General features: G+C 36.0%; 1 protein-coding gene across 3 annotated transcripts; it reads right to left on the reverse strand.

Moving 5' to 3' along the window:
• Positions 1–1379: 1379 nt before the first annotated feature.
• Positions 1380–24774, reverse strand: slc5a6b (solute carrier family 5 member 6). Of its 3 annotated transcripts, none has more exons than XM_067366999.1 (16): positions 24412–24774; positions 20206–20656; positions 19991–20056; positions 19843–19894; positions 19697–19764; positions 18105–18259; positions 16544–16684; positions 15940–16069; positions 15726–15814; positions 14008–14117; positions 13780–13850; positions 10707–10793; positions 10103–10278; positions 9911–10017; positions 3992–4113; positions 1380–1515 (listed from the first exon to the last, which is right to left on the reverse strand). In XM_067366999.1, exons 2-16 carry the CDS (start codon positions 20551–20553, stop codon positions 1432–1434), a joined length of 1806 nt encoding a protein of 601 aa, XP_067223100.1. In that variant the 5' UTR covers positions 20554–20656; positions 24412–24774; the 3' UTR covers positions 1380–1431. The 3 variants fall into 3 exon arrangements, with proteins under 3 accessions (XP_067223100.1, XP_067223099.1, XP_067223098.1); XM_067366998.1 differs by lacking the exon at positions 1380–1515 and adding an exon at positions 1851–2351; XM_067366997.1 differs by lacking the exon at positions 1380–1515 and adding an exon at positions 1851–2354.
• Positions 24775–24808: the final 34 nt, after the last annotated feature.

Below are 24808 nucleotides of genomic sequence, written 5' to 3' on the forward strand. Positions count from 1 at the left end.
AGGCTGATTTGTTTGGATGATGTGAACGCTGTCTTCCGAAATGGAGTGCGCACCTGTGAACTGTACCTGAGTCCGTGTGAACTCCAGTACGGTAGACTGCTGATATGAATGCAATCACACTAAAAGTGTGAGTGAACCGCTATTAATGACATATGATATGATGAAATGTGTGTTTCACTTACTTTCCTGATGAGCGCGACTGACTCACTGCAAGTAGAGAGCTGTATATCTCATTTATGCTCACCTTTAGCATTCTTTTGGACATTTGCTGTACATTCGCAGTAGGTAGACACAAGTGTCGTTACGTACTGAGACTTTGTAAACAAAACCAATGGTTAAAAAAAATATATATATTGAGGAGTTATGCAATTTGCCGCCTTCTCCTGCGCTGTTGTTACCAATGATGCAAACGCACCACAGTTTGGACCCAAATAATATATAATCTGAACACAGTCCAGCAGGGGCAGAGGATGGGGAAGCAATCGAACCAAGTGTGAAACCACCCTAAAGCTCTTGGTATACTTACTTTTTTACGCATAGTGGCTAAATCCTGAATGGAACACTCTTATGCACTTTTGGTCTTGTGGACTTACAATGGCTGCCGCGTGTCTGTTAAGTCCACGAGACCGTAGAGTGTCCCATTTGTCAATTTTAGGCTTCAGAAGGGTGCTCATGAGCGCCCCCTTTGCGGCCGATATGTGCCCTTGATGCTGAGCCCGCACTGGTGCAAACTCTGTGGCAGACTTTATCCTGACAGTCAAAGCGGCGTTACGTCACCAAAGTGCAGACTCGTAGGAAGACTGCAAGTGTTTAGGGTGCCATTTGGGATTCAGCCAGTGTACGGCCACAGTCGAACGCACAGACTTGGAAAGTACTTCACTTGACTCATACTTATACACAGGCGTTTGACTCATGCACAGTTTTGAGAAATCACTCGCCACGAGGGGTACTTTCTAACACAATCTCTCGTCTATACAGGCCTCCATTGTCACTGTAGCTTGCATGCGTTCCGATCTGTACACACGGTTACAAAAAATCCAGCTGTGTGCGTACAGTATGTGTGCACTCTTCTGATTGACAAAATTTGCACCACACACACTGTGCGCTGACCCCTCGCATACACGTAAAAAGTGAACTATACTTTGGGCTTTAGACCTTTGTTGGCCCAGAAAGTGCTGCTGTAGGCTTCATTTAGCAGGAAGTTCCTGTGGGCTATCATGTGAGCCTCAGGACTGCCACCATCAGCTCATCAAGAACTGACATTTAGCCAAGAAATAGCACTCTGAAATGTCAGCATGACATTTGTCTGTTTATAAAGTTGCATTTACAACATTTCAGTCGAGCATCTGACCATGAAACGTAAAGCCATCTCACCAAATCTTGCTTTTAATAAACCACAGCATTATCCTGCCATTTTCACTGATTCAGAGTTCAGTCTTCAGAGGTGTTACAGGAACTTTTTCTGTCTTTGTGCAGTGCAGTGTTGTGCACATAAATTTTGCACACTGGAGACATCTGCTGGTCAAATGTGAGAAAAACCAAAACAATGACCAATGAAATTGGTAAGATACTTGCAATTGTTTTTAGGTAAAATATAAAGCATATATCTTCATTCATCTAGGAAATAAACATCAAAAGTCCACAAGTCAACAAGTCCACGTCATATTTCACCCCAAAATCAAATATATTAATATTATATTTTACTTATTTGCATTCTCTTTATTTTCATCAAAATTAAGCACATTTTTTTTCCATGAATGTAAAATTAACCAAAATCAAAATATCATTCATGTAATATGTGTCACAATGGGGGAAGATGCTAATGGTCCTGTTTTTATTTTCGGGTGAAATGTATGCCAGACCGGTGAGATTCACCCACAACAGCAGCAACACATGAGGCACATGCTTTTATTGGAAAAGTTGATTTGCAGAACAAATCATTTGGATTTGTACTTTACATCTTTACAGATAAAAACATTTTAGAGCATGATGTAAAATATTTTTTACTGGTTTTGTATACAGCAGCTACACATACAAAGAATACAATCAGAAATATACATTCTATTATAAAAATTTACACCCAGGCACACTTCTTCCTTCAAAATAATTACAACCAGACTGAACTCTTACACATCCCTGTAATGAGCATTACCGACAACATCAATATACAAAATATTTATAATAATTAGCACTAGAGTGCAGGCTAACCCTGAGCACTTATGACATTTTTGCTACACGGAGGTCTCTTGTTCCACATGAGACACTGGATTTGATGAGAGAAATGTTTCTGTCTCCTCCGGTGTTCCAGCATCCTCCTTTACGTTGCCATTTATTTCTTTATGACCATCAATCTGCTAGGAGCAGTTTCAAGGGTTAGCTCACCCAAAAATATATTCTGTCATTTATTACTCACCCTCATGTCTTTCCACACCCATAAGACCTTTGTTCATCTTCGGAACACAAATTAAGATATTTTTAATAAATCTGAGAGGTATCTGACTCGTCCATAGATATATATAATCACCACTTTTAAGATCCAGAAAGGAAGTAAAGACATTGTTAAAATAGTCGATGTGACTGCAGTGGTTCAACCTTAATGTTATGAAATGACGAGAATACTTTTTGTGTGCAAAAACAATAAAGTAAGAGCTGAACGTAAACAGTGTAGGAGAATGACACTGAATATAAGATATTGTTGAATAAAGTAGTTATTTTATTTTTTTTTTTTTGCACACAAAAAGTATTCTCGTGGTTTCACAACATTAAAGGTGCCCAAGAACGTTCTTTCACAAGATGTAATATAAGACTAAGGTGTCTCCTGAATGTGTCTGTGAAGTTTCAGCTCAAAATACCCCATAGATTTTTTTCAATAATTTTTTTTTAACTGCCTATTTTGGGGCATCATTAACTATACACTGATTTTGGCAGCGCGCCGCCCCTTTAATTCGCCTGCTCCCTGCCACACGAGATCTCGACTATATTACAGCGCATTTACAAAGTTCACAGGTAATATAACCCTCAAATGGATCTTTACAAGATGTTCATCATGCATGCTGTATGCATGCGTCGGATCATGTGAGTATAGTATTTATTTGGATGTTTACGTTTGATTCTGTGTGAGTTTGAGGCTGTGCTCCCTGGCTAACGGCTAATGCTACACTGTTGGAGAGATTTATAAAGAATTAAGTTGTGTTTATGAATTATACAGACTGCAAGTGTTTAAAAATGAAAATAGCGACGACTCTTGTCTCCGTGAATACAGTAATAAATGATGGTAACTTTAACCACATTTAACAGTACATTAGCAACATGCTAACGAAACATTTAGAAAGACAATTTACAAATATCACTAAAAATATCATGATATCATGGATCATGTCAGTTATTGTTGCTCCATCTGCCATTTTTCGCTGTTGTTCTTGCTGGCTTACCTAGTCTGTGCACAGATCCAGACGTTAATACTGCTTTGCCTTGTCTAATGCCTTGAACATGAGCTGGCATATGCAAATATTGGGGTCATACATATTAATGATCTCGACTGTTACGTAACAGTCGGTGTTATGTTAAGATCCGCGTGTTTTCCGGAAGTCTTTTAAACAAATGAGATTTTCATAAGAAGGAGGAAGCAATGGGGTTTGAACTCTTGTTATTTACCTATACCGAGGTAAATTAAAATTTTGATTCTAGGGCACCTTTAAGGTTGAACCACTGCAGTCATGTCGACTTTTTTTTTTAACAATGTCTTTAATACATTTCTGGACCATGAAAATGGTTATATTGCTGTATAATGAAGAGTCATATACCTCTTGCATTTCATCAAAAATATATTAATTTGTGTTCTGAAGATGAATGAAGGTCTTACGGGTGTGAAACGACATGAGGGTGAGTATTTAATGACAGGGTTAGTTTTTGGGTGAACTAACCCTTTCACTACAGTAAAATCACCAAAAGCAGCAACGTATTTTATTGTACAGCTAAGGTAGCATCTTACCTTTTGTTCAGGAGGGTGTGTGCAGCAAGCACTCGGCTGCACAAGCTTGTACAGAAGGGATCGTGCAGTTCTCACTAACGGATACACTGTGCCAGATGCCACATCATCTCCTTTTGTTGGGCCTTGCAGTAGAAAACAGAATATAAATTATAAAACTGTATTTGTACATTTTATGAATGATGCTTGCTCATTGTAAAACTCAACACAACAATGCTAGGGTGTTGTAGGTGGTTATCACAGTTATGTTTCTGTCAGCGTTATTTTAGTATTATTTATTAACATTTTGAATTTTGAAAGACCTCAGATGACCAACACCTGTGAAGAGACGGCGTCAATATGGAAGTAAAATAATGCCAAATGTTTTTGAAATAAAAAGCTTGTTGAATTGCACTATTTGAAAAAAAATATGCATTACATTAGCTGTACTTGCATTTAGATGCACTGTATTTTTAAGGCTTGCATTTTTATGGGCTGAAATTCAACATGGTCGTATATTTAGGCTGTGAATATTTCAATTAAAAATATTTCACACACATTTTCATTATTAAAAATTCAATAATTCATGTTCACCTTTTAGATTTCACTTCCAAAATATTCATTCTGTTTAAAAATACAACCTATAAAATTCGACTAGCAATTTTCAGTCCCATTTTATTTCGCTTTACAAATTCGCTTCCACAAATTCAGTGGCTCAAATTCGGCAGAAAATTCAACATTTCACATCCGGGAACTGCAGGAAGAGCAGTAGAGTGCCGATGCATCATCTCTACCTGCTGTTAGTCTTCTTCACCAGCAGGTGTCGCTAGCGGCTGTTTAGGAAGACCAAAGCAACGCTAGTAAGTCATCATTCATTCATAAAAACGGATTTACAGAAATGGAGCAAGTGGTAAGTGAATGTGTGATGATTATCAGGGCCAGTATAAATGCAGAAACGCTGATAAAGACACAAAAGCTGCATTTATGTTTAATTGAGTGTATTTACGCTTACTTTCCCAGTGTAGCTACAGCTTTCTCTCCAGTGAACAAGATAACGTTATTGCCCGATGCTGGTGTACAGATCAAACGTTAAATCTGAGATATACATATATTTCTCTCTGTTGATAAGTTTCCTTAAATTTATATCGCAGCGCGGTGTTGTAATAATAGGGTTTCCCTCATCCGTCATAGGATTCCCCTGCCATCAGGACATATAAAACTCTTAACACAGCTTAATGGACTCGTACAGTGATATAAAAGACCAAACTCGCACCTCATTTGTGATGTAGGTTAGACTATATAGGCTCCAAGAAAGCAGATACTGGCATAAAGTTGATTTGACGCTGAACGTTTGATTATGATATTCGCAAATTTAGGGACCGTCTCTAAAGTTACGACATTCTGTATTCACGTTTCTACCTTCAATAGCATTTAAAGAGAATGACTTAGTCACAAAACCAACTCTAAAGTGTTTATCTAGGTGTCAGGTATAATGCAAACCTTTTAGATTATTGATGTTTATTAAAATAAAAGGTAACACTTTATATTAAATAGTTGATATGAACGAACAATGAACTGCACTTCTACAGCACTTACTAATCTTTGTTAATGTTAATTCCAGCATTTACTAATACATTATTAAAATCAAGAGTTGTATTTGTCAACTTTAGTTAATGCATAGTGAAGTAACATGAACAATGAACTGCTGTATTTTTATTAACGTTAACAAAGATGAACAAATACAACAACAAATGTGTTGCTCATGGATAGTTCACATTAGTTAATACATTATGAACCTTACTGTAAAGTGTTTCCAAATAAACTGTCAAGTAATATGTAAAGATTGCTATGTATTTCACTACTGTATTGGATAATTAGAAGCTCAATAACATTTGATGAGAATGATTTACAATCACCAAAACTACCTGTGAAGTGTTCATCTATAGGTGCCAGGTCGAAGAGTGATGCACCCTTCTCTCTCTCTCTCTCTCTCTCTCTCTCTCTCTCTCTCTCTCTCTCTCTCACACACACACACACACACACACACACATTCAAACACACTCAACTCAAAGTACATGCACATATACTTTTTCTTTTTTTTTTACACATTCATCACACAATTAGTTCTACTTTGTTAATTTTATTTCTAAATTTTATTTAAAATTTGTATAAGCAGGATAATCTATGATCAGGTAAAATAAAAAATGAACAAAGTAAAAAAAATTGTGTGATGAACATGTAAAAAAAAAAAAAAAAAAAGAAATAGTATATATGCATGTACTTTGAGTGGGGTGTGTTTGAATATGTATATGTGCATGTGTGTCTACAAGAGTTTGGTAGAAGGTAGAAACGTGAATACCAAATGTCGTAGCTTTAGAGACGGTCCCTAAATTTTCGAATATCATAATCAAACGTTCAGCGTCAAATCAACTTAATGCCAGTATCTGCTTTCTTGGAGCCTATATAGTCTAACCTACATCACAAATGAGGTGCGAGTTTGGTCTTTTATATCACTGTACGAGTCCATTAAGCTGTGTTAAGAGTTTTATATGTCCTGATGGCAGGGGAATCCTATGACGGATGAGGGAAACCCTATTATTACAACACCGCGCTGATATAAATTTAAGGAAACTTATCAACAGAGAGAAATATATGTATATCTCAGATTTAACGTTTGATCTGTACACCAGCATCGGGCAATAACGTTATCTTGTTCACTGGAGAGAAAGCTGTAGCTACACAGGGAAAGTAAGCGTAAATACACTGAATTAAACATAAATGCAGCTTTTGTGTCTTTATCAGCTTTTCTGCATTTATACTGGCCCTGATAATCATCACACATTCACTTACCACTTGCTCCATTTCTGTAAATCCGTTTTTATGAATGAATGATGACTTACTAGCGTTGCTTTGGTCTTCCTAAACAGCCGCTAGCGACACCTGCTGGTGAAGAAGACTAACAGCAGGTAGAGATGATGCATCGGCACTCTACTGCTCTTCCTGCAGTTCCCGGATGTGAAATGTTGAATTTTCTGCCGAATTTGAGCCACTGAATTTGTGGAAGCGAATTTGTAAAGTGAAATAAAATGGACTGAAAATTTCTAGTCGAATTTTATAGGTTGTATTTTTAAACAGAATAAATATCTTGGAAGTGAAATTTGAAATGTGAATATGAATTATTTAATTTTTAATAATGAAAATGTGTGTGAAATATTTTTAATTGAAATATTTACAGCTTAAATATACGACTGTGTTGAATTTCATCCCATAAAAATGCAAGCCTTAAAAATACAGTGCATCTAAATGCAAGTACAGCTAATGTAATGCATATTTTTTTTCATTTAGAGCAATTCAACAAGCTTTTTATTTCAAAAACATTTGGCATTAATTTACTTCCATACGTCAACTCCAGCGAGGACCTCAGAAGATGCAACATGCACATTCCCAAATTTCTATATATCCTAATTATTGATATGTAATTCATTATTCCAGGAGCTCATTGCTTCTACCTTAAAGTTAAATGCTAACAGTGTTTGTAAATTAATTGCCCAAATTATTACATTATTTGCTAACTGCATTCTTCTTAAATTGTAATGTTGACATGCATTCTCTGTAAAGCTGCTTTGAAACTATATGTATTGTGAAAAGCGCTATACAAATAAATGTGAATTGAATTAGCTTTTATTTTTATATTTTAAATTTTAATTTTAGCAATTTTATGTTCTTTTGTCATTTTTATTTTTTTCAGGTTTTTTAATATTTTTATTTAGCTTTAATTTTTTTTTATTTCAGGTGTAGTTTTAGTAAAGTTTAGGGCTGTCAAGCGATTACATTTTTTAATCTAATTAATTACATGATGTAGCGATTAATTATTCTAACTAATCGCACATGAATCGAACATCATGATCAAATTTGGCTGAGAAATTACTCCCAAAAGATCATTTTAAGTCATTATTGTCTAAAGCATCACATAGACATTAATAAAAATAGCTTCAGCAATACATATATTTTATTTGATTCAACACAGAATTTATTACACATTCTCTTTTGGACCATGAGGGTGAGTAAATAATGACTGAATTTTCATTTTGGGGAGAAAGTTCTTTTTACTATAGAAATATGAATGATTTTTTTAAATGAAATTATGAACTAAATGAAAAAATGAACTAAAACTGCAAATGTCCTAATAATCAAGTCATTCATTTATTCATTCGATTCGTTTAAATGGCGGATTCATTCAAGAGTGAAGTAAATGGTTCTCTTTGCAAATGGTCCATTCAATCATTAGGCCTGTTGGACTTGAAGTGGCTCTGCACAGACTGATCAGTGTACGACATCAAAATATTAGAGAGCAGATGGCTCCGTATGCTTTTGAATCGCTCGTGGTACTCTGATGTCATACTCGCCGATCAGTCTGTGCCATGCCGCTTCAAGTCCAACAAGCAGCCGGTTTGTTCAAAACACGGATTCAGAAATGAAATGTCGCTGTGTGTTGCTGAGACAGTTCTGCTTTGTCTTTATATTTTCATTGGCAAAATTGAGCAAAACAGACAATATTGTGTCTTAATAACACAATATTAAGTTCTTATTTATTAAACTGTTGTATAATACCAGTATCACATTTGCACTTGTGCTATTCTGGACAGAAAAACTTGTGATATTAAATTCGTGATATAACTTAACTACATCACATATGATGTAAATATGAGACTCAAACAGGGGCAAAAACTCAAACAGGGGCATTTCTTGCCCCATATCCTGAATTTTAGGGACATTCTAACTACATTCTATAGGCTTCATCATGCAGCAAGTTGATGCCCTGCATCATATTCGTCATCAATCAACTGTATGAAATGTCAGATGACCTACGTATGTCTGGGGTGTAATTTATTAATCTAATTAATGCGTTAAATCGACAGCCCTAGTAATGTTACAAATTCAACTTTTTCAGTTAGTTGACAAGGCAACAATTCTAATATTTGTTTAAGTTTGTCATCTAATATTTATATTTTATTTTATTTCAGCTTCATAGTTACAACAAGGTTCTCTTTGGAATGGGAACGAGACAGATCTTGCTCTCCATACCACTAAGCAAACTGCTGCCGCGATCAACCGGTCGATGGTGGCCATGACAGCATCATCTTTGGTTGAACCTGGCAGACATCTGGGAGAAATTTTCTCCTTGTTGTGCCGGTTTCGCCCTCTGAGCTTTTTGGCATATTTGTTGAGGCGGTGGTCGTGCGGTCTGCGGCCTTTAAGACCTATATACCTCTGCGGTTTAGGTCCATGCCACAAGCTTCTATGGGGCTTGGCCCGTCTTGGTCTGAGGACCAAAAACAGGGCCTGAGGGTGAGCATTTTATGGATTAGGTATGGTTTATTATGGAGTCGTATGGATTACATTTTTATATAGACGGATGCATTATTTTTGGCTTCAAAACGTGGCCCCCCATTCATAACCATTATAAACCTTGGAGGACTAAGGATATTTTTAAATATATCTCTGATTGTGTTTGTCTGAAAGAAGTTAGTCATATACACCTAGGATGGCATGAGGGTGAGTAAATCATGGGATAATTTTCAATTTTGGGTGAACTATCCCTTTAATACAGATACATAAATGCTTTAAAAATATATTTCTTATTATTAGTTCACGTTAGTTAATGCATTTACTAATGTTAACTAATGAGACCTTATTGTAAAATGTTATCCACTTTATTTCAATTCATAGTTTTAGTTTTGGTTAACCATAAGGCCTTCTCGAGTGTAAACGTGTGATTTCTCAATTGAAAATCTAGTCCACAAGACTAAATTTCTAAGTCGGATTACTTTTAAAAAGAAGTAATATCACAACAATAAACAATAAGTAACGCTATTTAAGGCTTTTTTGATGTCACATTCTGAATAAATACTATCGGAAGCTCTTTAGGTGAATGTTTCTCACCTGTCATGAAGCTGATAATGAGTCCTATAACCACCACAGTGGAGGAGTTGAGAGCACTGTACCACATGTACGACAGAGAGTAGAAGCCATCCAGCCCTATGGGTCTGCTGAAAAACATAGAAAAATCATTTTAATGCTTTCCCTCAATATATACATTTACATTGCACTGCATGGTACTGATCTACAAGTCACCTGGCAGCATCTATGACGGCAGTCACGGCTGTGATGGTGATGTTGTCAGGGGTGACTGCTACTGTGTTGGTAGAGTTGAATGGAGGAACTACAGAACTGGACATCCGAGCCAAAAAACCACCAATGCCAACCCAGAAAGCCACGACCAGACCTGCAGCAAGTCCTATTACAGCTCCCTGAATGAAAAAGAGAAAACATCCTTAATGTGAAGTTTATTTAAGCTTATTTCCACCATGGAATAAAAAAATAAAATATAATTGTGAGAAAAAAGTCAGAATTGTGAGTTAAAAACTCTTAATTGCAAGAAATATAGCCAGAATTGTGAGATGTAAACTCAGAATTGCAAGAAAAAAGTCAGAATTGCAAGATATAAACACGGAATTGTGATAAAATCAGAAGAAAAAAAGTCTGAATTACAAGTTTTATACTTGGAATGGTGAGAAATAAACTCAGAACTGCAAGACAAACTTGCAATCACAAGAAAAAAACTCAAAACTGTGAGGTAAAATTCACAATTAACTTTTTTATATTTTTAATTCTGTGGTGCAAACAAGCTTCTATAGAGGTTGGATGAATTAATGGATGGAAAGAAGGAAGAACTTACAATGCTATTGGCACATGGGAAAAAGATGCCGAGACAGAACAGACCGAGCAGTGGCCCACCGACCATTCCGAAGATACTGAGAGCAGCCTTAAAGTGAAATACACAACTAGAGGTTAGTTAAGGGATAACGCACATCCAGACGATTGTTACTGCAAAACAAACCCTGACAAGCAGATCATGTTGAGTCTGGTTTATAGTCTGGTTTATTATTATGTGGTTTATTTTGCGAAAACAACTGGCTGGTTGTATGATATCTCACATATATTACAAGGCTACTTGTCACACAAGTGAATAATTAGACAAAATATTGATTATAATTAATCGAAACAAACACAATGTTTCTGTGAAGAAAAAAGCTTCTAGTAAACAGTTTTTTCAACCCAGACAAATTCTACCAAGGTGGACATTTAAGGGATAATGTACAGTTGTATCACTTATTACCCAGCTTTTCACCACATAAATAAAGATGGAAACATTTTGATATGAGAACAGTTTTAAAATCATACCTGTTTGTTATTTTATAACCCATTACAGTGTACAAAATTATCTTTCTACACTGTAAACCCTAATGCTCAAAATACTTAATTCGTTTGAGTAGGACAAACTTAAATTAAACAAATTAGTTCAGTTAAATTAACAGTTATGAGTATTTAAAACTTTCTTTTACTTTTGAGTTCACAGCACTGACATATTTCAAGTAAACTAAACTGTTTTAGTTGCAGCAGATTTCTAATTCCCAGCATGCTTTGCATCAGACTGTCTAAATGTTGAAATAAAGTGTTATTTTGTGTGTTTTTGCATAAGATTAACATAGGGAGACATAAGTTAGTGTTTAATGTTGTGTTATGTTGGGATTGACAGGGGGTTCTGTTATGTTAGTTTTGTAGGGTTACCATTCTGGTGAAGAGTAGACCGTGTGGTTAGGTTGAGGATGGGATGCAAAAGTTTTAAGACCACATATACTGTATGTTGTTTGATTATATACATGCAAGTATATATTGACAGTCTCTTTGATAATTATAATAGCATGTGTTTTTTGCTAACTAACATTTAACCAAGATTTGAATGTGATGTTTATGTAAATTAACTATATGTACTTGAGTAGGGCGAGGCTGAGAACTGTGGGAGCGAAGGAATGCCAGTGATGTGATGGTTAATGAGAGACACCTGTGCACCACATTAGCATTGCTCCACTTCCATGGCTCTCGGCCCCGCCCCACTTGTCACAAAAAAATTAAGTTCTACTAACTTAAAAAAAATAAGTTAGTTAACTTAAATGTTTTGAGGTAATAAGTTTCCTCAAATGTTTTGAGTATTCTGAACTTGAGTTTTACAGTGTAGCAACAAGACGAATACCTAAAAAAATACCTTTTTAATATTTTTTTCCACAGCAGAAACAAAAAACTGAATTGCAAGATGTAAACATTTCAGGTTACAAATGTAACCCTGGTTCCTTAAGACACAGTAAGACACAGAACCGGTAGAAATTCGACAACCAATAGATATTTGAATATCGTCACTATAGCAGTTACGTTGTACAACATGTAACGTTGCTGTGCTGCGCGGTCGTGAAAGCTTATCATCTGAATGCATTTTTATTGCAGTTTAAAAACAAGTGATTTCACGCACTGTGCACATGAAGCCACTACTCAATGAGCATTTGCATACTGAACAGTTATTTTTGCAGCATAAACACTGATTCATTTGTGCTCCGAATCTTCCTGAAGTAGTGTTTTGAAATCGGCCATCACTAAATAAGTGTTTTTTTTGGTGCTTCAAAAATATTCTTATACTGATTTAAATATGTTTTTAGTACCTTTATGGATCTTGAGAGAGGAAGTGTCATTGCTCCCTATGAAGGCCTCACGGAGCCATCGGATTTTAACTAAAATATCTTAATTTGTGTTCCGAAGATTAACGAAGGTCTTACGGGTGTGGAACGGCATGAGGGGGAGTAATAAATGTCAGAATTTTCATTTTTGGGTGAACTAACCCCTTAAGTGAACGTAAGAGTTGAGAAAGAAAACGCATGAGTATACTGGATCCGTGCATTTGGTCTTAAAGTGACAGCAGCCTAATAAACCTGCTGCCATCTTCAGTGTCATTAAAGGGATAGTTCACCCAAAAATGAAAATTTGATGTTAATCTGCTTACCCCCAGCGCATCCAAGATGTAGATGACTTTGTTTCTTCAGTAGAACACAAATTATGATTTTTAACTCCAACAGTTGCCGTCTGTCAGTCAAATAATGGGAGTGAATGGGAACTCGATCAATAAGAGTCGAAAAAACTTGCATAGACAAATCCAAATTAAACCCTGCGGCTCATGTTGACACATTGATGTCCTAAGACACAAAACGATTGGTTTGTGTGTGAAACCGAACAGTATTTAAATAATTTTTTACCTCTGATACACCATGTCCAACTGTGTTCAGCACTCTCTTAGTGAGGTCTGATCGCGCTCTGACAGCGGAAGTGATGTCTAGCACTCATTGAAGTATACGTGCGAGACATCACTGCCGTTGTCAGAGTGCGATCAGACCTCACTAAGCGAGTGCTGAACACAGTTGGACATTAAGGTGTTTTATTGGGAAAAAAATTATATAAATACTGTTCGGTTTCTCGCACAAACCGATTTTTTTATGTCTTAGGACATCAATGTGTCGTCACGAGCCGCAGGGTTTAATTTGGATTAGTCTATGCAAGTTTTTTCGACTCTTATTGATCGAGTTCCCATTCACTCGCATTATTTGACTGACAGACGGCAACAGTTCCAGTTAAAAATCATCATTTGTGTTCTACTGAAGAAACAAAGTCACCTACATCTTGGATGCCCTGGGGGTAAGCAGATAAACATCAAATTTTCATTTTTGGGTGAACTATCCCTTTAATGTTAATCAAACAACAAAAGAAGAAAATCTCTCACTGCTCTTGACTGAATCACTTTTGCAACTTAAATAATGAATGAATGCATGTTTAATTTACACAGAGAGGATACATTTTTGATTTCTTAAAATAAGCTGATTACAGCTATAAATTCATCAGCGCCTTTTAAAAAAAGCATGTATGCTTACCTGAAGAACTGAACTGTTCATCAAATGGACGACATAAGCCATAGCCAGACATATAATCCCATATGATAGGGCTGGATGAGGAATATAATCATCCATTATAAACATGCTCACTATTTGATCACTTTGAGCAAAGGCGAAATCAGATGAAACATATTCTATCATTGTGCATCAGTGGGAAGGCGGAAATCATTTCAAATGAAGAGATAAACATTCAGGATAATGTCTCACCCAGCATCTTTGACAGCAGAGTGGCTCTGGCCTCCGTCATTGAGTAATGAGGTTTGATCAGATCCACCATGGTCACCGTGGCCAGTGAGTTAAACGCTGAGGATATTGTACTGTCAATGAGAATAATCTCAGTTTTATTTTACAAATAAAGTATACTTTCTATATATTTGAGGCATGCAGACTACTGTCTTTATCTGCATCTCTTCAAAATGTAAGTCTATGAGAGACAAAAGTAAACAAAGCAGATTTGCATGAACATGCACTACAGAGTATGATTTTTTTTTAAAGAAATAAATGTTCTTATTCTCCAAAGATTCATTAAAAGTGACAGTAGACATTTGTTTCTATTTCAAATAAATTATTTTCTTTTGAACTTTCTATTCATCAAAAGAATCCTAAAAACCACTTTAGTTTCCACAAAAACAAAGCAGCACAACTGTTTTCAACATTGATGATAATAATAATAAATGTTTTTTGAGCAACAAAGCATCATATTAGAATGATTTCTGAAGGATCATGTGACTCTGAAGGATAATGTGACACTGAAGACTATTTTTAATCTCTAGAATAAAAATGTATAATTCAGATTTTGATCTCCATATCCATTAACATATATTATATATATCTTCCAAGGGGTTTTTTCCCTCCTAGGACTTTTTTCCCAGTGTTAGCACGCTGGGTTTTTCTCCTAGGGGTTTTTTTTCCACCCCTGGGAGTCAGCCGACATTGGCTTAATGTAGCAGCATCTTGTATATTTTACATATTACCACGCTTGTTTGTACAGCTTATTTTTAACCATTTCCCTTTTTTCTGTGCTTCTAATATGTAAAGCTGCTTTGAAACAATTACCAATTGTAAAAAGCGCTATATAAATAAATTTGACTTGACTTGACTTAAAGGCTGGAGGAATGATGCTGAAAATTCAGCTTTGCACCTAAGGATTAAATAACATTTTAATATTTACATTTATGCAATTAGCAGATCATTAAAGGATTAGTTCACTTTCAAATTAAAATTCCCTGATAATTTACTCACCCCCATGTCATCCAAGATGTTCATGTCTTTCTTTCTTCAGTCGAAAAGAAATTAAAGTTTTTGATGAAAACATTGCAGGATTTTTCTCCTTATAGTGGACTTCAATGGAACCCAAATGGTTGAAGGTCAAAATTACAGTTTCATTGCAGCTTCAAAGCATTCTACATGATCCCAGATGAAGAATAACGGTCTTATCTAGAGAAACCATCACTCATTTTTTAAATTTTTTAAAATTTTTTTAACCATAAATGCTCATTTGAACCAGTTCTCTTCTTCTTCTTCTCTATTTGAATTCCAGCAGTGTAGACGCTGCTAAGTGTGTTACTGCCCTCCTCAGGTCAAAGTTTGAACTAAATTCTCATATACAATATACCAGTGCAAGTATATAACAATTAGTTCAAACTTTGGAGAAAAATCCTGGAATGCTTTCATCAAAAAACTTAATTTCTTTTCGACTGAAGAGAGAAGGACATGGACATCTTGGATGACATGGGGGTGAGTAAATTATCAAGAAAATTTAATTTGAAAGTGAACTAATCCTTTAATTTTTGGGGACATTTTGACTACTTTTATGACAGTTGTTTTCTACAATTATTGAAGATTACTATTACAGTCTTGCAATAATACAGTCTTTTTTCTTTTTTTTTACTGAAATATGATTACTTCAAACATCAGGCTGTTACCTGAGAGATGCGCTAAACAAACATGCCACAAACAATCCAGGAAGTCCAGGGAAGTTTTGTAACATGTCCATGACAAAGTAGAGCACCATCTGTAAAATCAAAGAACATGATTCTTATCAGGAGCTATATATACAGGCACATGACTGTTGTTCATCTATAAGATCATCTGTTGTTCATCTATAAGAAACTCTGGTACTAGTTTGGTGCTGCTAACCTGGTCTTTGGATTTGATGTACTGCTGTTCTAAAGGGCTGTTGTTTCCGTAGCAAGCGTACATGACCAGCCCCATGAGACAACTGAGCATCAAAGCCACCTGAAGACACGGAAACACCATATAGCAGGACCTGCACGAGAATTGTAAGAAGTACAGCTCTAAAGTTCATCTGAGAGATTTTGGGGTCTGTACACAGCAAAATCCCCCGAGTTCAATCAACTCTGCTCAGAGAACATATGGTCCCTCTCTACACAGAGTTTAAATAACACTGAAGCAGAGTTAAAGTTAATTATGATGATAATATACTGTTTGTGGAGTTGTTTAATCAGATCTTGAGAGATTTAATGTCTTTTATCTTCAGTTGATTTAATCTAAGGCTGTGGCTGGAAGTCATTTGTAGTTATTGTGTTTCTCTTCAGTAATTCTGCTTGTTAACAGCAGGTGCTCATCACTAATGCTCAATTATAACTTAATTAATGTCATTAACTTTAACTCTGCTTCAGTGTTACTTTAACACTATATAGAGAGGGACCATATGTAATCTGAGCAGTGTTGATTTAACTCTGGGGATTTTGCTGTGTACGTAGGTAAAAGGAACACTTACATGACGGCTTCTTTCTCCGTACGAGAACTGAGGTACCTCTGAACCTGAGCCTGGTTCACTCCATAAAGAGACAGCATGAGGAACACTCCTCCAACACCTAACGTCCAGAACGTGTGTCTCACCGTTGGGTCAGGATTTAGGCTGAACAGACAAATCAGTCAGTCAACTGGAGAAATGACTTTAAAGTATCAACACAATATCCTTCATGTCTGTAGCACAAATAGTACAGGATGAGTTACATGCCTAGATTTAATACTTAGAATTAGAGGTTTGTTTATTTCACTACTGATGTCCTGAGGCAGTCAAAAGAAATTTTTCAAGGTCAAAACTTAGTATTAAAAAGTGAGAAGTCATTCAGTACAGGGGTTTTTAACCACAAGAAGAAAATTTGAAAATATATTTGTTAGGGATTAGGGGTGTAACGGTACATGTATTTGACGGTTCGGTGCATACAGTCAGACGACAAATACAGTCAGTCACAAGCGATCAACACTCCAATCCAGAAGGGGGCACATGCAGTAATGCTGTTTTCTAACCGGCACAACAAGAAAAAGAGCAGAAGAAGAAGAGACAATCTATGCACCAAACCAAAACAAGAGTTCAGATGGCACGCAAGAGCGTGTAGTAGCTTATACGCTGAGTTTCGAATCATTTTTGTGACACGCTCCACAAGCTGAATTGAAAGGAACCCAGGATGGCAGAAAAGCCAAATCCTGTTTGTTTTCTTTATTTTACAAAATACATTTACAAGTGTAGAGTGTACACAAATAAAAACAAACCCATGTAAACGTACCGAACTCGATATTAAGATAAATGAAGATATTAAATTAATGTAATAATTTTTAACACATTAACCAAATTTTATATTATTTCAGGTTTCAGCCAGAATGAAATCATGAGATTAAGAACAATTATTTATTATTATATTTATTAAAACACTAATTATTTTTATCATTAGAAAATAACAAAACAAATCTGCAGGGATAGTTCACCCAAAAATAAAAATTCTGTTAATTACTCACCCTCAAGTTGTTCCAAACCTGTATGAATTTCTTTCTTCTCCTGTACACAAAAGAAGATATTTTGAAGATCCAGATAATTGAGAAATCAAACAGTTCATGGACCCAATTGACTTTCCTAGTATGGCAAAAATAAATACTATGGAAGTCAATTAGGGCTCATCAACTTTTGTTACCGACATTCTTCGAAAAATCTTGTTTTGTGTTCAGCAGAAGAAATAAACTCATACAGGTTTGGAACAACTTGAGGCCGAGTAAATGATGACAGAATTTTCATTTTTGGGTGAACTATGCCTTTAATAATATTTTAATTGTGGACATTTAGACACACTAAATATTTTCTCACAGTATAAATGGACTTTATATAGTACAGCTGCTTAACCTCCAAAGAGGATCATCATCATCATCATCATTTTTGGGGGGCCCTTGCTAAAAAAAAAGTTTGAAGACCCCTGATTTAATAGATGCATTTATCCATAATGACTCGCCCTGGAGCAACTTTAGTGAGCCTAGCCACACCAAACCATTTAAAGTGAACATACTCGATGCCAGAGATGCGTCCACCATCTCTGACTTTAATCCAGACTTCAGACGGACCACCAGCCTGCTGAACGCCCACAATGATGACGGCCAGCTGACCAGTAAACATGACTACTGTCTGGAAAACATCGGTCCAGACCACTGCCTTCAGCCCACCCTACCAGGAGGAAAAACATGCAAAAATAATTACAACTTCTTTGAGACCATCAAAACAAACAAGCAAATTAAAATGGGTTGACATTTGTAGCCAGTTTTACTTTTAAAGATATTTAAAGGGTTAGTTCACCCAAAAATGAAATTTCTATAATTAATTATTCACCTTCATGTCGTTCCACACCCGTAAGACCAAGTTAAGATATTTTTGATGAAATCCAAGAGGTTTTTTTTTTTATCCCCCATAGAAAGCCACAAAATGACCACATTCAAGGTCCAGAAAGCTACTAAAGATGTATTTAAAACAGTTCATGTGACTAAAGTGGTTCAACCTTAATTTTATGAAGCGACGAGAATACTTTTTGTGCACAAAAACAAAACAAAAATAACGACTTTATTCAACAATAATCTTCTCTTCTGTGTCATTCTCTTATGCTGTTTACGTTCAGTGCTTCAAGGTTCTGCATCAGATCGCAGACTCATTATTGGCCGGCTCTTGCATCAGCATCGCATGTATGCGTCCATGCTGCTCACATGAACAGCGTTGGCCAATACTAAGACAGAGTTCTGACGCAGAACCTGGAAGCCCGCACTGTCTATACAACGGAAACATCAAAAATACCTTAATTTGTGTTCTAAAGATGCACAAAGGTCTTACGGGTGTGGGACGACATGAGAGTGAGTAATTGATGACAGAAATTTCCTTTTTGGGTGAACCAACCCTTTAACCCTGAGCAGCCTGACATGTGAAATAAATAACAGGCAGAAAAATATCCATATTTTGTATTATTAAAAATAATATAGGTAACTCTTTACATTAGTTAACATGAACTAACAATGAAAATGTTCTTCTACAGCATTTATTAATCTTAGATAATTTCAACATTAACTAATACATTGTTAAAATCAAAAGTTGTATCTGTTAATGGACCTGAGCTGACAATAGAAATTAATGTTAACAAAAAATGAATACTGTAACAAATATGTTGCTCATTATTGTATTAATTAAATTAACTAATGGGACCTTATTGTAAAGTGTCACCAAAATAGTTTTTATTAGGGGGGGAAAAAGACAAAAGTAGGATGAAATTCGGATAGCTTGTAATGTAAATCAATTAGATAATATAGCAGACTACTTACATAAAATGCAGATAAATATCAGCTGTCATATATCTCCCAATAATATGTCTTATTTAGATTATATTTAAATGCTTAGCTTTATTTGTTAAAGTTCTGCAGTTTTAACTGAGTGGGGAAAAACATATACATAACGATTTTAAACATTTTAGATGCAGAGCAAGCTGATGAAAGTTTACAAAGACAAACATTTTATCAAGCACTAATGAATTGTGCACAATAAGACCAGATGCATGTAATATGTCAAGTAAGTTGGGAAATATTCATATCGTGTTCACTTTAAATCATTTAAAAAAGATCTTACCAGTGCCGTATATACAGTGCAGACCAACCCAGTTGCCAGTACTGCTCCCCATAAATGAAAACCAGTAACTAGAGACAGACATTAATGTTCATGCATTAATAATGTTAATTATGACTATATTTATTTGAAAGTTATTGCAACATTACCTGCATTCAGTGCAAGAGCGGGTGTATAGATGCCAACACCCACATAAATGACCTGCAAAAAGGACGCACACATTAACTCTCTCCAAAAGAGCCATTTAATGCATTAAATATGCAAAATGGAAACTTTATTTCACAATAGAGGGCTTACCATCTGAAAAATAAATGTAACAGTGCCACATATACGGACGGCTTTGCAGAAGCGCAGCTCCAAATACTGCAAGGTGAATGAGATGTGAGCATGTTTAATAATGGCATCACTGACAAAACAACACGTTAGAGGTGCAAAACTCATTTAGAGTGTTGCCGGGCTGTTGTTATGGGGTTCCTAGGGTGGTCTCTAAATAATATCTGTAATATGTGTACCTGGTAAACACTGGTGAGATGCAGTCTGTAGAACACAGGAATGAAAATGTGTGCTGGTATCAGGAGACCCAGAATATAAGAGCAGCCAATGAACCAGTACTGTGTGCCATTGGCATAGACTTCAGCCGGCGTGCCAATGACGGCCACGGCCGACTGGAAGGTGGCCATGAGAGACAGAGAGAGCGGCAGGCACTTCATATTCCTGTCTGCGAACAGAAACTCTCGCGTGGTGCTCTGGCGTCCTCCGGTGAAGGCATAGTACAGCCCGATGGACATGGAGGCCACCAACAGCAACGCAAATATCACATAATCAATAATAGTGAAGTACTTAGGCCCCGATGGATCCATACCAAGACTGCAGGCATGAAGCGTGATATTAGAGTCTCTGCTGCATGATCAGGACAAAGGTCAAAGCCATCGGCCTGCAAATCTGATGACGACCTGAAACACACTGATAGAAGATTCAGGTTATGATTTCATGTTAGGCTAGTGTGTTGACATTTAAAGTTGCCATCTATTTTTCAAATGCATGTTATTAGAACTTACTGTATGGTGAACATTTCATACTTGGGTCAATGACGTGATGCATTTTCTGTCTGATTGCATTTTTTTCAGTTAAAATTTGGTTTCAATGCATAAAAAGATACGTAGTACCTGTCCCATGCATGTACTCACTTTAACTTTTCAAAAAATCATGAGTTATCTGTAATTTTCTCTTATTTAAAGTGTCAAAATATCATGTGGTGCGACCGTCCGGCCATAACTTCTGTTTTGGAAATGTTGAAATTACTCTAAATTTATTCAAATTCATTTTCTGCACTAATTGGCATGATTTCCAACATGTTTTGTAATCCTGTACAAGACTGCAAAGCATTTGTATTTATATTTCCATCATAATATACAAACAAACTTTGTCCGATGATGTCCATTTTATGAAATATCATGTGGTGCGACGATCAAAAAACAACCACTTTGGGACATCATGTTGAAAGCTATTCAAAGACAGGAAGTTGCATCATATACTAATTTGCGAAGGACACATGGAAGCAAGGAGCAGGTTTGTAACTTAACGGCTGGTATGTAATTACCACATTTGGATATCATGTGGTATGACCTCAAAAAAACAATGAATATTAAGTTATTTCTGTAAATACAGTGGTGTGAATAAGTGTTTGCCCCTTCCTGATTTTTTATTTTTTTGCATGTTTGTCACACTTTAATGTTTCAGATCATCAAACAAATTTAAATATGAAATCAAAGATAACACAAGTAAACACACCAGCAGTTTTTAAATGAAGGTTTTTATCATGAAGGGGAAGGGAAAACAAAATCCAAACCCACATGACCCTGTGAAAAAGTGCTTGCCCCCTAAACCTAATAACTGGTTGGGCCACCCTTAGCAGCAACAACTGCAATTAAGCATTTGCGATAAGTTGCAGTGAGTCTGTTACAGCGCTGTGGAGGAATTTTGGCCCACTCATCTTTGCAGAATTAATGTAATCCAGCCACATTGGAGGGTTTTCGAGCATGAACCGCCTTTTTAAGGTCATGCCACAGCATCTCAATAGGATTGAGGTCAGGACTTTGACTAGGCCACTCCAAAGTCTTCATTTTGTTTTTCTTCAGCCATTCAGAGGTGGACTTGCTGGTGTGTTTTGGATCATTGTCCTGCAGCAGAACCCAAGTTCGCTTCAGCTTGAGGTCACAAACAGATGGCCAGACTCTTTCTTATGGTGAGTCATGAACACTGACCTTAACTGAGGCAACTGAGGCACTTTTTCACACAGGGCCATGTGGGTTTGGATTTTGTTTTCCCTTCCCCTTCATAATAAAAACCTTAATTTAAAAACTGCATGTTGTGTTTACTTGTGTTATCTTTGATTAATATTTACATTTGTTTGATGATCTGAAACATTAAAGTGTGACAAACATGCAAAAAAAAAAAAAAAAAAAAATCAGGAAGGGGGCAAACACTTTTTCACACCACTGTATATACTTTTATTACAAATTTCATAGTGACCTTTCATGGGAAGCTAGCTTGTTTTGTTTAGGAAAATCCTTATGAAAATCCTTATACGTCATTGACCTACTTAGAAGTTTCATTTTGACCTCTTCTATTTTCCAAATGCATGTTACAGATCTTAACATGAACCATGTATACATTTAATTTTTTATTTTTTTTTTTACTTGTATTTTTAATCAAAATTTCATAAGACCTTCTGAAGAAAAAGACACACACCAAACTTTTCCAGTCATTTAGTCTGCTTAAAGTCTGCATTAAATGAACATTTGAAAATTCACACCCATTTTCCAAAAGCATGTTACAGATGTTTTTGTGAATGATTCATCCATCTTTGCATTTCATTCTAGTCAAGACTTCTTCTCCAACGTCTTATCCAATCGTTCAGTCTGCTTAAAACTCCCCCTGCAAGTTCACGTTTATCTGCCTCTACTTTACCTTAGACCTACTCTACTTTAACTCAATGATCTGTTACACTGGGATGATAGTTACATCTGTCGCTAAAAGTTCTGTCGCTACTTCCTTTTAATTTTGGCTTTATAAAAAATACTACTATGTATTAAAGCACAATAATAACTGCCAAGTTTTTAGTGGCCTTGGTTTTAACCTTGAATCAAACCAAGTAGGTATGAGATGAATCACAACATTACATTTCAACTGAAGCAAGAAATTATTTGAAAAATTGTAAAAAGACGAAATCAACCTCATTCTACTACACATCACTGGTATCTGGTTTAATCACCAATTCCTCTGAATTTTAACCCTTACATTTCAACCAATTAGTTGTATAGGATACATATTTTTATTCTAATCAATTCCCATTTAATAAAATCAAGTCCTGGCCTCCATTTTAACTCACTGAATATCTTCTTTCACTTGGAAATATGTCACATTGTAGAATAAAATAATGACATCAAGAGCAAACGATCTACTCCATCTCATGAAGTACTGTGAATTACATAAATTAATTAGCATCAATAATATTTATTTTAACTTCCATGTCTACAGAACCTTGTCTGATTGGTGGATCTCAATTAAAATCTGCACTGTATTACAAAAATCATTATTATTTTTGTTAAAATTGCTGAAGGGGGTGGATTGTGGAATCCACTGCCGCTTCAATGTATATCTTTTGAGTGATTTATTTTACTTTTCCATCTTTAAACACTAGATAATAATGATGAATATTGTCTGAACCTCTCATTGAGAGAAAGAACATGTTATCTGAATGTTTTGGGGAAGTATCCTGATTAGAGCAAGAGCTCGACCAATTTCAACCTTGAAGAAGCTGTGTTTCTGTCAGTATCCATAGTTACAGGTCCTGATTTTGTGAACAACTGGCATCCAGGCGAGATGAAATGTTTTAGACAAACTGGAGCCTAGAAATGCTGATACATGGCCCCTGTGCCTAAAACCAGGGTCCTGGTGTCATCCGTATAATGTGCTTCTGCCTATCAGTCTTGTTTAAGTTTATCTATTTCTTAGCCAATCAGAATCATTTATACTGAAGTAATGACATGGTTTATTGACTTGTGTAAAGTGTAATTGCTATGGAAATGTGAATGTATGCGGGTGGCCTATGAAATCCTTGTGAGTGATCCTTCTGCTGATGAAACGGCAAACTATTCTTCAGTAAAATTTTCTTCAATCATTTATTTTTTTTACTTTGTCTTCATTTATCATATCTGGTCTTTGTGTTTTAACTGTAAAATCCCCTAAATTGCACAGATGAATAGCTTAAATTGAGGTGTATAGCGTCATTTAACAACCTCAGATCTCAAAGTGAGACTGTCTAAAGATTTTAACAAGTTATATATCACAGTACCATGGTATTAGCATTTTTTTTTTTTAATAAAGTAGGGGTCCAAAGGGTTAATGAGGGATAGTAAACACTTCCCTGCCGGACACTGCAGGGTTAACAGTTCCTGGCAGTTGTAACAGAGATTTCAGTTTCAACTTTACCCCATATGCACTCCCCAGGACCATATTTAATGTAAAACTGTAAATATATTAGCATTTCTGACTAACTAGTTATACCTATCATTAGTTTGTGCAATTTCACGTCCTTGTTATTGTAAGTTAGTTGTTGGACGCATGCTGTGTTCCTCAGTGTTCATGCAGTGTTCCTCATCTACACAAGCACAACAGGTGAACGTACATGTTGTTCGACATGCAGGTGTTCTTACCTAAAGCAGTCAGTCAGATCAGCTGGAGCTTCTTCATGTGTGTCATTCAGGGTCCAGATGGTGAATGTCAGTGTTGCACTAATACACTCCTCCTAGTGTTACAGTTGCCATCACGCCTTAAGGTTACTGAGCCACTTTGTCACAGTCAAATACACTATGCACCTTACAGTTTACTATCTAAATCTCCACACTGATAATAAGCGTTTCCCACTACACACATTTATGCTTTTTCTTTTTTCTTTCTCTATACATGCTTTCCAAAAAAAGTTTGAATATTATATATAATGTGAAATAATAATATGCGCATTACAATCAAAAAATTCAACCAGGTGGGGAAAAAATAGAGCGTTTTCATGGGCACAGATTACGTGGCTGCGCAAATAGCGCGCAGTGATGA

This window comes from Chanodichthys erythropterus, chromosome 18, assembly GCF_024489055.1.
Source record: "Chanodichthys erythropterus isolate Z2021 chromosome 18, ASM2448905v1, whole genome shotgun sequence".
NCBI lineage: Eukaryota > Metazoa > Chordata > Actinopteri > Cypriniformes > Xenocyprididae > Chanodichthys > Chanodichthys erythropterus.